This window comes from Chrysochloris asiatica, unplaced genomic scaffold, assembly GCF_000296735.1.
Source record: "Chrysochloris asiatica unplaced genomic scaffold, ChrAsi1.0 scaffold00171, whole genome shotgun sequence".
NCBI lineage: Eukaryota > Metazoa > Chordata > Mammalia > Afrosoricida > Chrysochloridae > Chrysochloris > Chrysochloris asiatica.
Window position 1 is genome coordinate 4,965,886 of NW_006408689.1, and position 19,557 is coordinate 4,985,442.

The window sequence follows — 19,557 nt, forward strand, 5'->3', positions numbered from 1 at the left end:
TGAACACAAATACTATTATTTTACCAGGCTTCAGCACACTGAGCACTGATTGTAGAATTTTTTAGCTTGATTAATAGTCCAGGATTGGTCAATAACTCAATACTATACAATTTTAATTACTTACATTTAGAAATCTATCTAACTGCTCTCCAACAAGTTTCAAAGAAATATATAAGAGTCCTTGGTAAGGAGTTTATCAATCTTGACAAAGTACACATGCATTTCATTACAATTATAACATAATGCTTTAAAAACCATTAAAATTATACATAGATGAAAAGGACTTCCTACCAAGTCTGTTCTTTGTAGTAACCATGAACCTTTTTTTTTCAGGGTCCCCCCCAAAAAAACAATTCTCCCGGGGAAGATTTTTTTTTGTTCTATTGAAGATTATAAACAAAATAATATATTAATATATGCTATATCCACTGACAATTGATTTTTTCTAATAGTGAAGGGACCATTAACATTTATTAGCCTCTGGTTATCTATTTTTAATAGCTATCACAATAAACAATAAGCCACTAAATAAAACCAATTCATCTTTTCTTTTTTTTTTTTCTAACACTGCTGTCAAAAGTTGAGGTGATTTATTTCCTATAGTCGGAAGTCAATCCATCCTTTTTATGTTAATACTCCCAGTGCCAAAGATTTATACACTGAAGAGAAGAAATAACCACAGAGAGGCTTATGTTGAATTCTTATATCATAGCAATGCCAATGACAGGCTAGTAGGATTCTAAAGCATCACCTTTGCCCAGTACATAACTAAGAAGTGTTTGCTGGAATCCAGTATTCTACGGCACAATTATTTAAAATTTAGACTTGGCTTGACTAAATGGGAGTGTCTAGATCAGAGAAGACTGCAGAGGTGAGTGTGTTTAAGCCCCTGGCCACTGTCAACTGTGGAACTTGGTCAAGTCACTCAACTTCCCTAAATCCTCCATTTTCTTATCTATTTGGCAAGGCAGATGAACAGACTAGAAGCTGTCTCATATTCTTTCATGCATTCTTCCTGGTCTGAGGATTCAAGACACATCAACAATGTGTCACATCCAGCACCATCAACAATATCATCTCCATCTTCCATCATGTGTGTAAGTCAATTCCCTATACATGGAGCTGTGTGTACTAATTAGAATATTGACAATTTAAACTCATTTGATAAATAGTTGAGAATACAGAGCAACAAGAAAATTTAGCACTAAAACAGGACCAAATCTTATTTTAGTTCATCTTAAAAAACAGAGTGATATACATTCATTCTTAGGATATTGAAGAATAAAGCTTTAGACCATACAGTCACATTTACCTTTGTAGAAGCTAATTTTATATAGAATTAGAACTATGAGGATAATATAAAAATTATTGCTACTAAGGTTCCAGTTCATACACTCATGAGTTTATTTCAAACAAAATATGTTTAGACATGTCTCTGTGATCAGTGATTGGCTGTAAACAAGTTCTCTCAGTTATATGCTGATCTTCATCATACTGGTGATCCTTCAAAATTAAAACACCTCATCAAAACAAAACAGTGGCTTCCAAGGGGATCTGTTGGCAAGTTACATTTAAGGCAGAGAGTAACCTCAGAGGTTTATGGTAATGAACTTTTGGGATTTCAAAGACATCATCCTGATAGACTTTTCTCAAAGGACACAGGATGATCATAGGGCTTACTTTGAAACTATTTTTAAGAAATTTGAAAATGTAATTGGTGCTCTGGTAGCGTAGTGGTTACGAATCAGGCTGCGAACCGCAAGCTCAGCAGTTCAAAACTACCAGCTGCTTCGCGAGAGAAAGATGAGGCGTTCTGCTCCCGTAAAGATTAACAGCCTCGGAAACCCTGTGCAGGGTTGCTGTAAGTCGGAACCGACTCCACAGCACATAACAACAACAACAATTGGTGAAAAAAAAGGTCAGAAAAGTTGTACAAGGAATTTTTTTTTTTTTTAATCATTATAGTAATGCACCTGCTCATTAGTGGAGAGTAGCAAAGGCTGTCCTATGGAAATTTCATTGGAAAACCTGACCTCATTCACTCAACACCCCTGAACTGACCCTTCAGATTTTGTTTTGTTCCCCAAGCTAAAAAGCATTTAAAAGGAACATGATTTGCATGCCTTGAGAATGCCCAAACTTCCATTATGATGTGGTGTAAATCAAAGAGTGCAGAATTCAGGAAGGGTTGTTGTTATTGTTCAGTACTTTCTAGTCAGTTCCAACTCATATCAACCACATATATAGAGTTTTTGAGGAGAGGCTGGTGGGTTTGAACCGCTGACCTTGTGATTTGCAGTTCAGTGCTTGTTCTACAGCACCATACCAAGAAGTTTAGAGAGAAGGAAATACTGACTTCAGAAGTGAATAGAGCTATGAGAAACAACAGCTTCACATTTCTATATTTTTGTTTAATAGAGGTTTCTATAATTCTGCAGCAATACTTTTTCATTTACCCTCATAAATGGTATGCCCTACTTGCCACTATAACAAATTATCTCTCTCAGTCTAGACATTTATAGGAAGTTAGTCCTCAGAAAGTCCAGAAGTTATACAATGAGTAGAGAAGACTCCTTAAAATCCTCTTTTCTTGAACTTTCAATATATCCCAGGAAAACAGATTAATAGGAAATGGTCACAAAATAATTTCCCCTTTATTTATCTAGAGGTTCATCTTTGGACATAAGAATACATTGAAGACAGAATTGAGTCTTCATGCTCAAGAAGAGCACTTTGAAAACATTGTCACCATTATGTAATCGCAGGTATCACAACTTCTTTTGGGACAATGGCCCACAAGAAATAAGACTGCATGTATATTTCTACAAAAAGGAACTCTGGTAGAGTAGTGGTTAGGAATCGGGCTGTGAACTGCAAGGTCAGCAATTCCATGGGAGAAAGATGAGGTTTTCTGCTCCCATAAAGATTTACAGCCTCGGAAACCCTGTTCAGGTCGCTACGGGTCAGAACCAACTCGATGGCACTTAACAACAACAACATATTTCTACAAAAGCAAACCAGTTGCTGTCAAGTCCATTCCAACTCATGATGATCCCATGTATACCAGAATAGAACTGTGTTTCACAGAGTTTTGAACAGCTGTGACCCTTCAGACACTGGTTACCAGTCATTTATTCTGAGACCTCTCTAGGTGGGTTTGAACCAGCAACCTTTAGTTTAGAAAATTAGTGCTTAATTATTTGCATGGCCCAAGGATCCATGTTTCTCTTTGTTGTTGTTAAGTGCTGACTCATAGAGTCCTCTTTTCTTAGAATGACTTAATTTCCTACCTCTTCACTTAAAGCTGAACAACCTTTGAGGCACAGAATTAGTTGTTATCCAGTTTTTTATTCTGATGACTAACTTCCCCAAATTTTTTCAAGGTCAGACCAAAAATAAGACTTACTTTTGGATATAAGCAATTTCAACTCCAAATGGAACATCCAGGCAGCAGCAGATTCTGTCTGCCTGAGATGTATATCATAGGAAGAGAAGCATGTGATGACTGATACTCAAATATTATGATTAACTCAAATATTGTGGTAATGCTTTTTCCAGGATCTCGTGGCATTGTGCAACTATCTCGTGGCATCTCTTCCTAAAACACTGTTATTCGCCCCAAGTCATCATACACATATTATTTTTCACTCTTCTCAAAGCAAATGAAATGAGCACTCTTCACAAAAGGATAATAACATTTTACACCCAGAAATAGCTTAGGACTTGTTTGCTATTTGCGCTCCCTAGTACTGTTGCCCAATAGAATGCTTTCTGCAAGGATGGAAATGTTCTCTATCTATATTATCCAATACAGGAACTGTTAGCCACATGTAATTGTTGAGTACTTGAGATGTAGCTAGTACAATTGAGAAACTAAAGTTTTACTTAATTACGATTGACTGAAATTCAAACGACCTCGTGTGTCTATTTCTAACACAGAAATACCATCCTCCATGAAAATCTAGAAAATGTTCCATACTCAGTAAAGAAATAACTAAAAACAGGCAACGCCTGGATGATTTAGTTAGCATATATCAATGTTAGTAAAATTTTCAGCTGAAAGAAAGCAGTAAAACAATTTTTACATCCCCTGGCATTATCTGTATCTGGCAGCTCCTCTGCCAAAGATGACTGGGGAAAAATGTGCAATTCATTTGCTTTGAGTCTGTAATTAGTTTGGTGTACACATAGGAAAAGGATGAAACATTTAACAAAATTAAGCGTGGTTGGGTTTCAAATTATTAATCCTTCTTTGATTTTTATTTCATGGCATGAAAACCTCCAGGACAAAAGCTGTTCAGTTGAGGCCACATTCTCTCCTTGTTCCTCATCAGCCAGTCAAGTGCAAATCTCCGGAGACTTCAAAGGGAGCTTAGGTCACTGCTGGCTGGGTGGAGCAGGAAAAGAACTTAGCTCTATGTAAGGCAAAAAAAGATTTCAGGAAAGCTACAAATGTGCGGAGCCAAAAGGCCTGGAAAACATCGAAAGCTAAAAAGAAGATAACCTTCACACTTGGAGGGAAAAAAAAACAAAACAAAAGACACAGCAGAACACAAGAACATGATACATTCCAAAGAAACTGCTATGGTGATGGATTGTCTCCAGGCTCCTCCCACCAAACAGCACCTTCTAGAATCACTTTCCCTACTGTTACTACCACATCCAATTACAAACAATGATACTTGAAACACAAACATGAACAGCTGATGATATCAGGGTTGCTGAAAGCAAAATTTCCCCACATGACACATACAATCAAAAAGGAGAGAGGAAAAGAAAAAGGATGCAAACTAAATAAAAGAAAGATAAGCATTATAAAAACACTTTCTGCAGAAAATAAAAGTGAACATATTCATCAGAAATCCACTGTGATTGAAGGCTTTGCTTACCCCTTTCTGGAGCCCCCCCAATGGGACTGTTGGGAGTTTCTGCAGCATAAAAACAGAAGAGAAAAGGGATTTCTAACTCCTGGTTCAAGCACAAGTGAATTGAACTGTCCTGGTGTGGGTAAGCAATAAACTTACGCAAAAACCCAAATGTTTATGAAGTCCCTAAATAAAATCTTGGTTAGTCTAGATTCCAACAGTTTCTTCTCTTTGAATTTGTTCAGTAAAATAAAAAGTCAGTGGCCTGGGTAAAAAGAAGAAGAGATTTTTGTTTTGGTTTGTTTAATATTAACAAATCAAAATTATGAAATAACAATTCTGTGACTCTTGGATTCTCTTGGGTGTTTTTTTGTTTTTTGTTTTTTTAATCTTTAGTGTTGATTTCTACTCTGCTAGGCCAAATATTTCCTTTCTGCATTTAATTTGAATACCACAGTGGTGAAAATGGTGATTCTTACAGCCCTGAATGTCCACAGATTGCTTGCCTTTCAATCAATACACAGACTTGTTGATGTACCCTACATGGAAAAAACTTACAGCGATAGACACACAAAGTCTCTTAGAGGAAGGCTCAAATATCTGATATTTCAGGCCCAAACATTCGGTTTGTTGAATAAAAAATCATTTGGACCTATGATTCTGGGGCCTGTTTCAAATAGAGCCTGTTTGTAACTCTAACCTGTATGTCTTCTGACATTGGCTTGTGTTTCTCTTTTGCCTCTAGTTCTAATAAGATTTTCCTATCAAAGTAAAAGTGTTTGAGTTTTTCCAAACAGATGAGAAATGTTTTCTGACTGTTACGTTTGGAGTTTTTTTCCACTGTTTTTGGCTAAATGGGTACAAACAGTCAAAGACTAAAATTCATCTGATTTATGGGGCCAATCACAATAGAATATAGTTAGTCCTTAGATTACAAAAAAGTTCCCTTCTTAAATTGTCTTTAAGTCAAACTTGTACAAATACATGTCAAAACAGTTGCATGCAGTTTGTAACTAACAGCAGTTAGTCGAATATTTGTCTTAATATATAATATAAATTGCAACTTTCTATGTATAAAAACATTAAAAATAAACTTCCAGATATACTAAAATGTCTTTAACATAATTAATACAATGATAATATTAATAATGTTTTGATGCACATTGCAACATAGTGCCCCTTTGTTATTAGGAACCATTGTATGTAACTCGAATTTTGTTAACATAATAGGCTTCAAGGCGGTTAGTTTATAATTATGGGTTGTATATAAGTCAGATATTCATAACCTGGAGACTGCTTAAATATATGAGGTGGCTTAAATAAACTCATGGAAAAATGGAAATATCCCATGAACTCTTTGAAGCCCCGTGTGGGTATGTGTGAATGTGTGTGTGTGTGTATATATATATTCAGCAGTTATGAGTCCTCACATGGATTATAGACTAGGTTCCAAATTTAGCAATTATCCAGATCAAATTGACTGTTTCACTGTACTTCTCTGCATTAGGTTATCTTTTCCTTCCAAACGTTGTGGTACAAAAGTAAGCATCCTAGGCTCTGGAACAAAGAAGAGTTGTTCCAGTCCTATATTCTAAAAGACAATCAGTTCTCTAGAATGAGTTAGTGGATTAAAGTGATTGGACATTTCTATTTCTTTATCTCCAGAAATCAACTCAGATGTGAATGTAGTTCAAACACCTTGACATCATTACTAAGAAGTTTTGTGTTTCATGATATTGCCTATAAGGAACCTGATTTTTTGAAGCCACAATTCTTAATTTTAATTCATCCACAGACAATAGCAACCACCTCTTAGGTTTTTACCAATAAGCATAGGGAAGAGATAAGTATGAACCCATTCACATTCATTCTAACTCTGGTTATGTACCAGATAGAAGTACCCTCCCGTGGAGTCCTGGTGTGGCGATGTGGGTTAATGTGCTGGACTGCAAAGTCAGTTTGTTATCACAAGGCCGTGGTCCAAGCTCACCAGCTACTCCTTGGAAACCCTATTCAGGGTCACTATGGGTTGGAACTGACTCAACAGCACTTAACAACAACTACAACAAGGACCCCTTATTTCACCTCATCTGACAAGTCCTGACCACACAACACCTAGGCGACTGAGTAAAGTAAGCCCATCAGAGTCCAGCACAGGATGGGAGTCTCGTGCGACCTAAATTTTTGCCAATCATTCTAAATTAGCTTAAAATCAGCATTTACTTAATCTCTCATAGATGTGTATTTTGCACATGTACATTTTTTTTTACAGTATTATTTTATAAGGAAGACTTAACAGAAGCTTAAACCATAATATAAATATGATTTCCTAACTGTAGCAAGAAGCCCTGGTGGCAGAGTAGGTTATGCATTGGGCTACTAACCACAAGGCCAGCAGTTCAAATCCACCGTCCACTCCAAAGGAGAATGATAAGGCTCCCATAAAAGATTTACAGCCTTCAAATCGTTAGACAGGGTGGAGATGAGTCAGAATCGACTAGGCACACAACAACAAGTGTAGCTGCAGTGAGACAAAATAATCGACTTAATCTTCCACATTTTCATTGTTTTGTATGACTTTCAGCATGAACTCATGTCATACTCAAAGCTAAGAATTCTGACATTTTTAACTATGATTTTATTTTTCCTTGCATGTCAGTTATTAAGATTGTGTCAGTAATGAACCTTTGTACATAACACGGCTTTCCATCTGCTCAATTTACAAAGCAAGTTTAAAATACCACTCAATTTATAAAAGTAAGTTCATAATAATCATATTTTAATGTATTTTTTATATTTAAAAAATATCTTAAAATGCTTTGCAAACTTAAAAGATAGGCTTGCAAAGAGGGCAAACATTTTGAAACCTTTCTAAATAAGGAAAATGTTTTCAAAATTTTTGTATCACCTCTACAGCTAATAATACTAAAATAAACAGAAATCTGTTAATATTTTCACCAGGAGGCTCTCCTGTTGAAAGTAAAAGCGTATTAAGACCCAGTTGCTATAACAACCCAAATGTAAATGCTTCAACATTATTTTTAGTAGTGCTTGATATTAAGAACCTGCCTATTAGATGTCAGCATGTTGTTAAGTGCCGTTGAGTTGGTTCTGACCCATAGTGACCCTGTATAGGGTTTCCGAGAAGCAGCTGGTGAGCTTGAACCGCCGACCTTGCAGTTCAAATGGCTTTGCAGTCTGGCGCATTAACCCACAGCACCACACCAAGACTCATATATACATATAAATGTGCATGCTGCTGGTTGTGGTTGCGTGCCACCAAGTCGGTTCCGACCCACAGCGACTCTATATAGGGTTTCCATGGCTGGAATTCTTTATGGGAGCAGAAAGCCTCATCCTTTTCCCTTGGAGCAACTGGTTGATTTGAACTACTGACCTTGAGGTCAGCAGCCCAGCTCGTAATTTACTACGCTACCAGAGCGCCTTATAAATGTGCACACATTCTCTAAAATTAATTATTAATTTAGAAAATGCCCACCACTCTCCTCTGCTGCACCTCCATCTCTTCCCTGTCTTTGTGTGGCTTTTGTAGGCATATTGATAGATCCTGCAGAATTGGGAAAGGAGAGCTGGGTATATATTATTATCCAAGGAGAGCTGAGTGTATCGCTTAAGTTTTACCAGTGGCAAAAATAAGAAATCATTCAGGAGTCCTGCTTCTGAGTCTCCTATTCTTGGTTCAAATATTATTTTCTGTTTTACATTTAAAGTGCATTTTCAGTGCTATTCTTAGATATTTTCATTTTAATCAAATTTTCATAGGACATGAAGGAGAGATAAAACACAGCAATCCTTTCTTATTGAATTAATTTGATTTTTGTCTTTTGCGCTGCCAGCTATCAAGACTGTCGAATAAACCAGTTTTGATTCATAAATAATAGTTCCATTATATCTACTGTGCCACTCGTCAGAGTACCTGAAATTTTAATTCACTTGTTCAGCTAAATTTCATCCTCAGTTCATGGCCATAAAATTCTTTATTGACAAACTTTCAAACCAACTTTGACTCTGAGGTATCTAGTCAACATTTTTCTTCTGTGTGGATATTAGTTTATTGAATAAGTGGCATCTGTTTTCCTCCACATCACTAGCAGAGTAGGTATTTCCTTTTGACAGCTTCGCAGGATTTATGGGTTTGCATGCTCTGAAGAAAAATTGTACTAAGCAAAAAATTCCAATTCATTACCTCTTAGTACTTAATTAAGTTCATACCCACGGCACACTGGAGGCGAACCCTGAAACCACTGTGACAGCAGAGCAGTCAGCTATATTATCTTTGGAAGACAGAGAGGATTCTAATTATCCTGACCTCGTTTTTCCATCTCTGATATTCATAAATGTTCCTCCGATTTTGCTCCCTTTCAGACTTGGAAAGAACTATCTAGAAAGCAAGTGCATAATCCTTTCTGCAGTCACCAGCCGATCCATGCAGCTCTAATAACAGTGAAGTCGAGAGGTGCCCAACCTTACTCTCTGACCTTGCAGAACACTGAAACCTCTGCCCTCAGGGTTTCCCCAGGGGTGTAGCTGGAGGGGGTTATAGAAAGCTGGCTGATATGTGAGCAGTGGGTCTCACTAAGCAAACATCCCATGAGCAGTGAGAGTCACGTTTTACCTGTCAGGGTTCTGTGTGCACACGTGCATCTGTAAAAGGATCCGCTGTGTAAAAGTCTTAAAGCACTGGCCGCATTTCCAAAGATGCCAGTCACTGAACTCTGAGTGGAGCTGGCTTGTGGATGTCGGGCTTGCCAGAACTCGCTGGTTTTTCACGTTGATCTGGTTAAATCCTGATTCGATGGGCCCAGATTTATCCAGGAGAGAGAAGTTCCTGCTGCACTGAGTCTGTGGGAAAACGATGGAGCGCTGCTGGGTGGATGGGGAGAGTTTGCTGCTCTTGTTGTAGGGCTGCAGGGCGTCTTGTCTGCACATGGCTTCCATTACCGTTGAAGGGACATTTACTAGGAAAACAGCAATATTTTTAGAAGATCAGTTTTACTCGCCCTTCAAATAAGAAGAGCAACATGCATTATATATAAAAAAAAATCCTATAAATCAACATTTTTAAAACTTGTTTTTCTGGACCTAAAAGACAGCTTGATGATTATTATCAGAAATTAATATGTCATTCAATGCCTATCTATTTGGCATTAGGATTGATCTAACATGATCTTTGCCCTCCCTGAGTTCACCTAAGACTTGAGACGTGCAAGACTCCATAAGGAGGCTGCACATTGCACCTTGGGTTTGGAAGACCTTCAGATGGAGAAACAGCAATGGGAGAATAAACAGGGTGGATCTCCCCCAGAAGGTGCCAGCAACAACACGTATTCAAGAAAAGCTGGCTGCAGAGATGAGGAGAACAGGATAGGAAAGACACCTGGCACGATAGTGAAATGATGAAGGAGACAGGCTGACCAAGGAGGGGATGGGTTCTGGACACTGTGGGAATAGGGGGGATGAGGATGGACAGACCTCAGAGGGAATTAAAAGTCCAAAAACATAAATCAATAAAAAGACTTTGCTTTTAGGAAACAGACTTATAGCAACCCTATACAGGATTTCTGAGGTTTTCCATCTTCAAGGGAACAGAAAGCCTCACCTTTCTCCTGTGGATTGGGTGGCAGGCTGGAACTATTGATTGACCTTGTGGTTTGCAGTCCAATGCTTATCATATGGAGCCACCGCACACCTTCATATTTGTTTGTTCTTGTTAAGTGTCGTTGAGTCGGTTCTGACTCATAGAGACCCTGTATAAGGTTTCCGAGGAGCACTGGTGAATTTGAACTGCCATCCTGGTGGTTCAAACTGAACTTGCAGTTTGGTGCATTATCCCACAGTGCACACCAGGACTCCACTCCCTTATATATACTTACATATATGTGTGTGTGTATATACAGGTACACACGCATGTTGTTGTTAAGTGCAGTCAAGTTGGTTCCAACTCATAGCAACCCTGAATAGGGTTTCCAAAGAGCAGCTGGTGGATTTGAACTGCGAATGTTGTGATTTGCAGTCCAGTGCTGATCTTACTGCACCACACTAGGAGTCCCACACACACATATAGATACATGTTATTGTTGTGTGCTGTCGAGTTGGTTCTGATCCATAGTGACCCTGTTTCTGGTTTCCGAGGAGCAGCTGGTGAGCTTGAACCACCAACCTTGTGGTTCAAACGACTTTGCAGTCCAGCACATTAACCCACAGTGCCATACCAGAACTCCTATATATATACATACATACCTATATATACATATATATGGGAAGCCTTGGTGGCACTGTTAGGCTGGACATTAATTGCAAGGTTGGCAATTCAAACCCACTAGTCACTCCATGGGAGAAAGATGAGTCTGTCTGCTCCCTTAAAAGATTTACAGTCTTAGGAACCCTACAGAGGATTGCTATGAGTCAGACTTAACTTGACATCCAATATATTTGTTGACTTGTTATTGTCGTCAAGTTGGTTCTGACTCATAGCGAGTCTATATAGGGTTTCCAAGAGTGGTGGTGATGGTGGGGGCAGACTGTGGAGTCTATGCTGACTCACAGTGCATCTGAATAGGGTCTCCGAGACTATAAATCATTATGGGAGCAGAAAACCTCATCTTTCTCCTGCAGAACAGCAGATAGTTTTGAACTGCTGAACTCATAACCACTGCGCTACCAGAGCTCCTTTGTTTAGGGTTTGCGAGGCTGTAAATCTTTACAGGAGCAGAAAACCTCATCTTTCTCAGAGGAATGACTGGTAGTTTCAAACTGTTTACCTTGAGGTTAGCAACCCGATTCATAACCACTACGCTACCAGAGCTCCTTAAATAACATATATACAAACAAATATACAATTATATGTGTATATGAGTATACACAGTCCCTGGAGAATACAAACAGTTCAATCACTCAATGTTAACTAAAAGGCTGGCTCAAGTCTACCCAGAGGGTACCTCAGGAAAAAGGTCTGGCAAACTACTTCAGAAAACTCAGCCATGGAAAATGCTATGAAGCATACTTCTATTCTGGCACACATGTGGTTTCCATGATTTGGAGACAATTTGACAGGAACTGGATGCACATTTATGCATAATCTGTTGTTGTAGTTAGATGTTGTTGAGTCAATTCTGACTCATAGCAACCCTGTATAAGATTTCTGAGGAACAGGTGAGCTTGAACTGCAGACCTTACAATTGAACCAACTTTGCAGTCCAACACATTAACCCACAGTGCCACTCCAGGATTCCATATACATATACGGTGGTGGAAGTGGTGTGCCGTGGAGTTGGTTCCAACTCATAGTGACCCTGCATAGGATTTCTGAAGCTGTAAATCTTTATGGGAGCAGAAAGCCTCATCTTTCTCCTGTGGAACAGCTGGTAGTTTTAAACTGCTGACCTTGAGATTAGCAGTACATTATAGATAAATTTGCATAAGTTTGACTTTTGGAGAATAAGTATATAATAAATATACTATTTGAGGACATTTTTTCAGACTCTCAAAAAGCATTTTATTTCCCATTAATTGTAATGAAAGATAAGGAGGAATCTTTTATCATGTTTGGGCACTTTTTAAACAAAATATAAGAATAGTAGCATAGTGAGAGATCAGGACAGCACCCTGTTTATCCCTTTGTAACTAATCCAGAAAAGGCAAACATAGAGAAACCTATATGTTTTCAGGTGACCCTAAGCTCTTTTTGGAAGAAAATGACAGATTATCAGGAAGGAATGCTGGATGGAAATTTACTGGAGAATGAAGATGTCACCAACATGCATGGTAGGAGTGGCTGTGTGCCATGGAATCGGTTCCAACTCATAGTGACCCTATACAGGGTTTCTGAGGCTATAAATCTTTACAGGAGCAGAGCACCTCATCTTTCTGTTGCAGAACAGCTGGTAGTTTCGAACTACGGACCTTGTGGTTCCCAGCCCAATTCGTAACCACTATGCTACCAGAAGGAAAACTAGTTAGAGCTTCACTGTTGAGATGAGAACTCAAATATCCTTAGGGGAAAATATTAGGAATTTTACTCTAAATATAGGCTGTAGATTGTGATTCTTCCCCTGTGCTCCTGGAAAGTCATCTAGCAAAGGGTCTGTCACACATTACTAATTACTAAATTACATATAAATTTGGGATTGAATGAAAGACTTTGCAAGTCAAAGATTTTTTGTAAGTTTAGTGATCAATGTCAAAATGGTAATGAAGAAAAAAAGACATACAAATGTTTATAACAATTCAGATAGGTGGATATGGGGACAATAGTTGCATTTAGGCCAAATGAACAGGGATGGTTGGAGTAAAATCATTTTGATTGTTTTCTTCCCTAAGACACCACACAACAAATACATTTTTCAGCTATAGGTAACAACACTTGCACTATGGAGTCTAGTGCTGCCATCATCCTTTACTCTACTTGAAGAAATTTAATCCACTAAAAGAAAATGAGCATATAATTTAGAGAGAAGAAAAAGCAAGAATAGGAGCCAATTATTTTCACAAAAGCAACCATGTTTGATCTTCAAATGATCAGTAGAACTTCTACATGATTCCAGAGGCTTGAAAAGCAAGACTTTTAAAGAAATGAAAGATTATTCTTCTTAAATATCAGCCTCATTGGTCATAACAATCTAACTATTAACAAAACACAGGAGATGATTAGAAAGGGGATAAGAAATCAGAAAACACCAATTTGTTTCAACTCAAGAAAGACAAAACAGACCACTGCAAAAGGTCCAGAGATGGCTACCTAAGAAATTATCTAAAAGGTACAATGGTTTCTGCATGAAGAGTAATCTTGAGCTAGTAAAATCTCTTTGGTATAAAGACAGATTAGGAAAAAAGGATAAATTCTCCAAGTCTTGAACTCATCAAATCCTGGACAATTAAGACATTGAAAGAAGCAATTTCAGAATCCATAAAACTAAATCCTACTTTAACTTTCTTGTCCATTCATTCAGCCCACAAATACTGAGCATGCCTGAACCTGCTGTAGGTGCTATGAATACCGGTGAACAAGAAAATCATAAGTCCCTGTTCTCCTGCACTTAAACTCCAGTGGGAGAGACATACATGGAATATCTGTTTACAGAAAATTTTGGCTCACGTTTTTCAAATCTAAAAATCCACTATTGGCAAATTGCACCATTAGCATTGTGAGTCACGACTCATTAGAAGACATTTACTAGTTTCATAATAATTAAAAGGTGGAAAATGTATGAGTTGAGAAACCACTATCACTATGACAGTGATTAGCGCAAGGAGAGAGAAGATAGGGGTGGCAGGAGGCCTAAACTTGGAGAGTGAGGGCTGAGCAGGTGACCTTGCATCTGAATCCTGATGGCTGTACAGGCATCAGTTAAGTGCAAAGAAAGAGACAGAGAAAAAAAGCACATCAGGGAGATGGAACATACTCCCACAACAAGAGAATGAGTGCCTCATTCCTGAAGTAGGATTGGGAACCAAGGCAGCATACCACAGGATCCTTTAGTACCCAAGAGGTCAAAATTCTCACAACAGTAGGTTTCTTTCCATCCTTTGTCATCTTTGTCTGTGAGTCCATCTTCAGTGGTTATTGTCTTCTGTTGGAATTCTGCACAGATACAGCAGCTTGAGTGGTATCTTTGCTTCTTCTAGGATCCTATAGGTTTCTCCAGTTTAGGACCAATTTTTACATTAGTTCCTTGACCCCAGGGTTTCCATCACTGGTTGTTGTTAAGTGCAATTTAACAATTATAGCAACTCTGAATAGGGTTTCCGAGGAGCAGCTGGTGGGTTTTAACCACTGATCTTGAGGTTAACCGTCCAGTGCTTACCCTCCAGAGCCACACCAGGAGCCCCATCCCATCCTGCATCTGGGGCTACTTTTTATAGTACGACTCTTCTCACTAATGGCCCGAGATGGACTGTTTCTTGGTCCACTGGCTTGCAGGTAGTATTTTACTTGATCCCATTCTGGGACAGAATAGCACCTTCCTGTTCCTGAATTTGTGTAAAGAGGGCAATCTCGGCTTCCTCACTGTACACTGGGACCTAGGACCTTGACTCTTCCCTACTATATTCATCTCAGCCTAACACCCCCATTTATATATATAAAGAGGCCAATCTCAGCTTCCTCACTGTACATTGGGACCTAGGACCTTGACTCTTCCCTATTACATTCATCTCAGCCTAATACCCCCATTTATATATATAAAGAGGACAATCTCGGCTTCCTCACTGTACATTGGGACCTAGGACCTTGACTCTTCCCTACTACATTCATCTCAGCCTAATACCCCCATTTATATATATAAATAGTCATGGAGGATAAATACTAACCCCCAAGCTTGTGGTTCAAATCTACCAGCTCCTCCTTGGAAATCCTAAACAGGGTCACTATGAGTTGTAACCAACTCAACAGCAACAATAATAAACACTGAACTGCTGACTGCAAGATGAGCAGTTCAAACTATATATATATATATATACATATATATATATGTTGTTAAGTGCCGTTGAGTAGGTTCTGACTCATACTGACAATGTATAGGGTTTCAGAGGAGCACTGGTGAGCTTGAACCGCCAACCTTGCGGTTCAAACCGACCTTGCAGTTCAGTGCATTAATCTACAGTGCCACACCAGAACTCCATATATTTATGTTATTGTTGTTGTTAAATGCCATCGAGTCAGTTCTGACCCATAGCAACCCTGTATAGGGTTTCCGAGGAGCAGCTGATAAGCTTAAGCTGAGGACTTTGTGGTTCACACTGACTTTGCAGTCCAGAGCATTAACCTACAGCATCATATCTGGACTCCATATAGCACCATATATACATGTGTGTAAAAATACATACATAATGCTGTTGTTGTTAAGTGCCATTGAGTCAGTTCTAATTCATAGCAATTCTGTATAGGGTTTCCAAGGCTGCAATTCTTTGTGGGACCAGCCTCATCTTTCTCCCCTGGAGTGGTTAGTGAACTCGAACGGCTGACTTTGTAGTTCCCAGTGCAGTGCGTATCCTACAGTGCCACTGCAATCCCCATATTTAATGCACATTATATAAAAATATATAAAACCAAAATGAGTTTGTATGGAACTGAAGAATTTCCCACGTTTTCTAAGTCCACCATCTTTGACAGTCATTCTCATAGCTAAATTCTAAACCATTAAAAACTACTGAATCTTAGAATGCTATAGAAGTCAAATTAATTAAAGGTTAGTCAAGTTGGGCTCCACTCTAGCTCAAAGTATTCTCCCTTTACTCATATATCTCATGTTGCACTGCAATGTGTTTTATGTTGTAATTGTGTGTTTACTGGACTTCCTCTAGATCAAATTCATTGAGCACAGTTTTTGCAAGCCATCACAGTGTTTCCCATAGGACACAAACTTTCAGTATAGTTGTGGGACTGAACTATGCTATAATCTCCTAGAAGTCCTGGTGTGGTGCTATAGGATAAACACTGAACAGCAAAGTTGTTATGAACCACAAGATTGGTGATTCAAACTTACCAGCCACTCCTTGGAAACCTCATACAGGGTCTCTATGAGTCAGAATTGACTCAGTGGCACTTAACAATAACAGCAACAACACCTAAATTAGGGTTTCTTAACTTGATACTTGGAGTCCTAGTGTGGCCCTGTAGGGTAAGCACTCTACTGCAAGGTTGGTTTGAACTGCAAGGTCTGCGGTTCAAATTCACTAACAACTCCTACAAACCCTATACAGGGTTGCTCTGGGTGAGAACCGACTCGAAGGCACTTAACAACAACAAATGTTCTCCTAGGGCCTTCTTTACCTGGGCTGTCTTCTCAGGTTTTCTGGGATAGTGGGCATGAGGGGTTACTTTGCAGAAGTGCCCCTTTTTATTCTGTGCTCTTTAAAATCAACAGAAAAAGGCAGGCCTCATCGTGGCAAAGATTACTCCAGTGTAACAACTCCTGTGAAGCCTTCAAGTTTCACATTCTGCTACCTCAGCTTCATGTGCTGAGACAGAAAAAGCAGCAGGAAGACTTGTTTAACATTTATTCCCAGGTTTTTTTTTAATTTCCTCTGAAATGAATATGAATACACTATGGTCTTTACACTCTGCAGGAGCTAATCCCCCACTGGAAGCTTTGGGGAATCTCATTCCTTCTTGCGGATGCAATCTGTCGACACAGGCGTTCCTTCAGGCTCTTTTGAAAGGCCCACAGTGGACGGGGTGGCTGTCTTTGGAGCTCTATTACATTTATAAGTACGATTTTTTTAAAAAAGAAAATAACATAGGAATTGCTTCCAGAACCCAAATGCCTGTGTGAAATGCTGTCTTCTCTTTGAATCAAGGCGGCTTTCAATGGCTTGTCCAGGCAGTGAGCGGGCAGAAGGCTGGCCTCACAGCCTCCGAGGAGGGGGGCAGTGACTGAAGCCTGAACCCGCCGCACACGCTCAATAGGAAATGTGTACTTTCAATGTTGAAAGAACCATGGGAAGAAACTTATATTTTTATAAATGAAAGTGCTTAATAAGTATTATTCACTAAGCAAGATCACATTTTCCTTGAAAATCCTGGTCTGTGTATCAGTTTCATTTGTAAAGAAAAATTTAGCTGAACTATTCAATCCCTTCTAATAACGGTAGTAAAATGTGTGAATCATTGGTGATGATTGCACAACATTGTGAATGTAATTAACAGTACTGATTGCACATGTAAAAACGATTGAAATGTTCTTATAGATAGTTCATTATAATAAAAAATTTTAATTCTCAACATTTAGTGTTGCTGTTCTTAAGTGATATCAAGTTGGTTCTGACCCATAGCAATCCTGTATAGGGTTTCCCAGGAGAGGCTGGTGAATTTGAATGGCCGACTTTGTGATTCAAACTGACCGTGCGGTCCATTGCTTTATTCCCAATATTCAGTGAGCATTATTTACTGTGTACATAGCACTATAAGGAAACTTGGTGGAGGCCTTTTATCAAATAAGTCTTTGGTCTGCAGAAGTTTTTTGTTGTTGTTTAAGGTAACTGAAGGAGCCATGGTGGTGAAGTGGTTAAACCCAGCAAAAGGTTGGGATTGTGAGCCCACCAGCAGCTCCACAAGAGAAAGACTGCCAGTCTGCCCCCGCCCCGGCCTCTGTCCTCATATGTTGTTATTGTTAAATGTCATGGAGTCAGTTCTGACTCATAGTAACTTTATATAGGGTTTCCGAGGAGCGGCTTTTGATTTTGAACCACCGACCTTACAGTTCACACCAGGACCCCCCATAAAGAGTATGGTGTTGGGAACTCTGTGAGGCAGTTTCACTCTCTGTCCTATATGGTGACTATGAGGTGAAATTGACCTGAGGGCAGTGGATTTGTTTTTAGCAGCAAGCTCAGTGGGATAAAAAGTGTTTTAGAAATGGTAATCTGGTTGAAATAGTTAAATTATTTAGGATTGTGCAAAGTTATCTGTCAAATGATCTGACCAATCCTTTTTATACATCTATGCTTTGAAATCACACAGAGTATTTTCTCAGCACAGATTAAGGAATCTTCTTTAGAAAGCATTCCCAGGTTTCTTGATGAATCACTTGGAATAAGAATCCATCTTAGAGTTACCGTTGTATATCTCCCCCACGCTATCTAATGAAGCTTCCTTCTGGTTTCTTGGGTGGCCAAACACATGATAGATATATGACTTTGAGTCAGGAACTGAAATAAAATTCCTATAATACCCTTAAGGGAAGGAGGGATTGTCACTTGCAAGCATTTTAGCCAATGACTTAATTCCTTTTAAACGTCCCTCAATACTTACTTAGCGCTCTGAATTGAACCCAAAAGAGTTGCTTATTTTGCCTATTGAATTCAAAATACGTCAAGCCTCTGTGGCTTTGTGAATTTTCTTTCAGGGATTTCAAGTGCTAACTGATATGGCATGTGCCCTCATAGAACTTATTTAATATTCCAATCCGCAACCTCAAGAATACTGCACCCCAGCTGAACTAAAGGGGAAAGAAGGACTGAGAAGCAAACCATATGTTGTTTCTAGAAAGTGCATTTTTAAATAGCACCATAGCACTGAATCTGAAGACCAGATGGTGCACTCTTTAATTACCTACTGTCAGGTGACTGTGGACAGAACTCAGACCCTCAAAACTTTCATTCCACGGTTCAAGCACTCCTACCCTGTACCAGCATCATGACGTAGAAGTGGGACTTCAACTCTAAAGATCCATGCCCCTGGTAAGGCACACATTTCCTAAGTGGCCATTCCTCAGTTTCCATTTCTGACTCGGAATTTAGTAAATGGTTGCATTACCCTTCCTGATCCTCAGACCAAAAAGAGTTGGAGTTATCCTCTCTTTCTCTTTCACTCAGCACCCAAAATGTCAGCACATGCTGTTGACTTTACTTTCAAAACATACTCAGAGTCCAAATACTTCTCAACACCTGTACCATTTCCACACTGATCCAAACCACCATCACCTCTCCCCTGGATTCCTGCAAGAGTCTCTAACTGGATTCCCTGTTTCACTCTCACCCTTTACTAACCATTCTCAACTTAGGAGACAGAAAAATCCTCTTAAAACTTCAGTTAGGTCATGACACTTTTCTCTTCAAAACTCTGCAATAACCCTTGGTTCCTCCATCATCTTACAGAGATTAAAAAGTCAGGGTCCTTATAGTGGCTGCGAGGGCCCAAAAATATCCTACCAATTGCCATCTTATTGAATTG

General features: G+C 39.0%; 1 protein-coding gene across 1 annotated transcript in view; it reads right to left on the reverse strand.

Moving 5' to 3' along the window:
* PRDM6 (PR domain containing 6) overlaps positions 1-19,557 on the reverse strand; it is a 160,228-nt gene that overhangs the window by 10,624 nt on the left and 130,047 nt on the right. Inside the window, exon 5 of the mRNA XM_006871632.1 lies at positions 9,502-9,844. Within this exon, the coding sequence (XP_006871694.1) occupies positions 9,502-9,844 (343 nt within the window). The remainder of the gene's footprint in view (positions 1-9,501; positions 9,845-19,557) is intronic.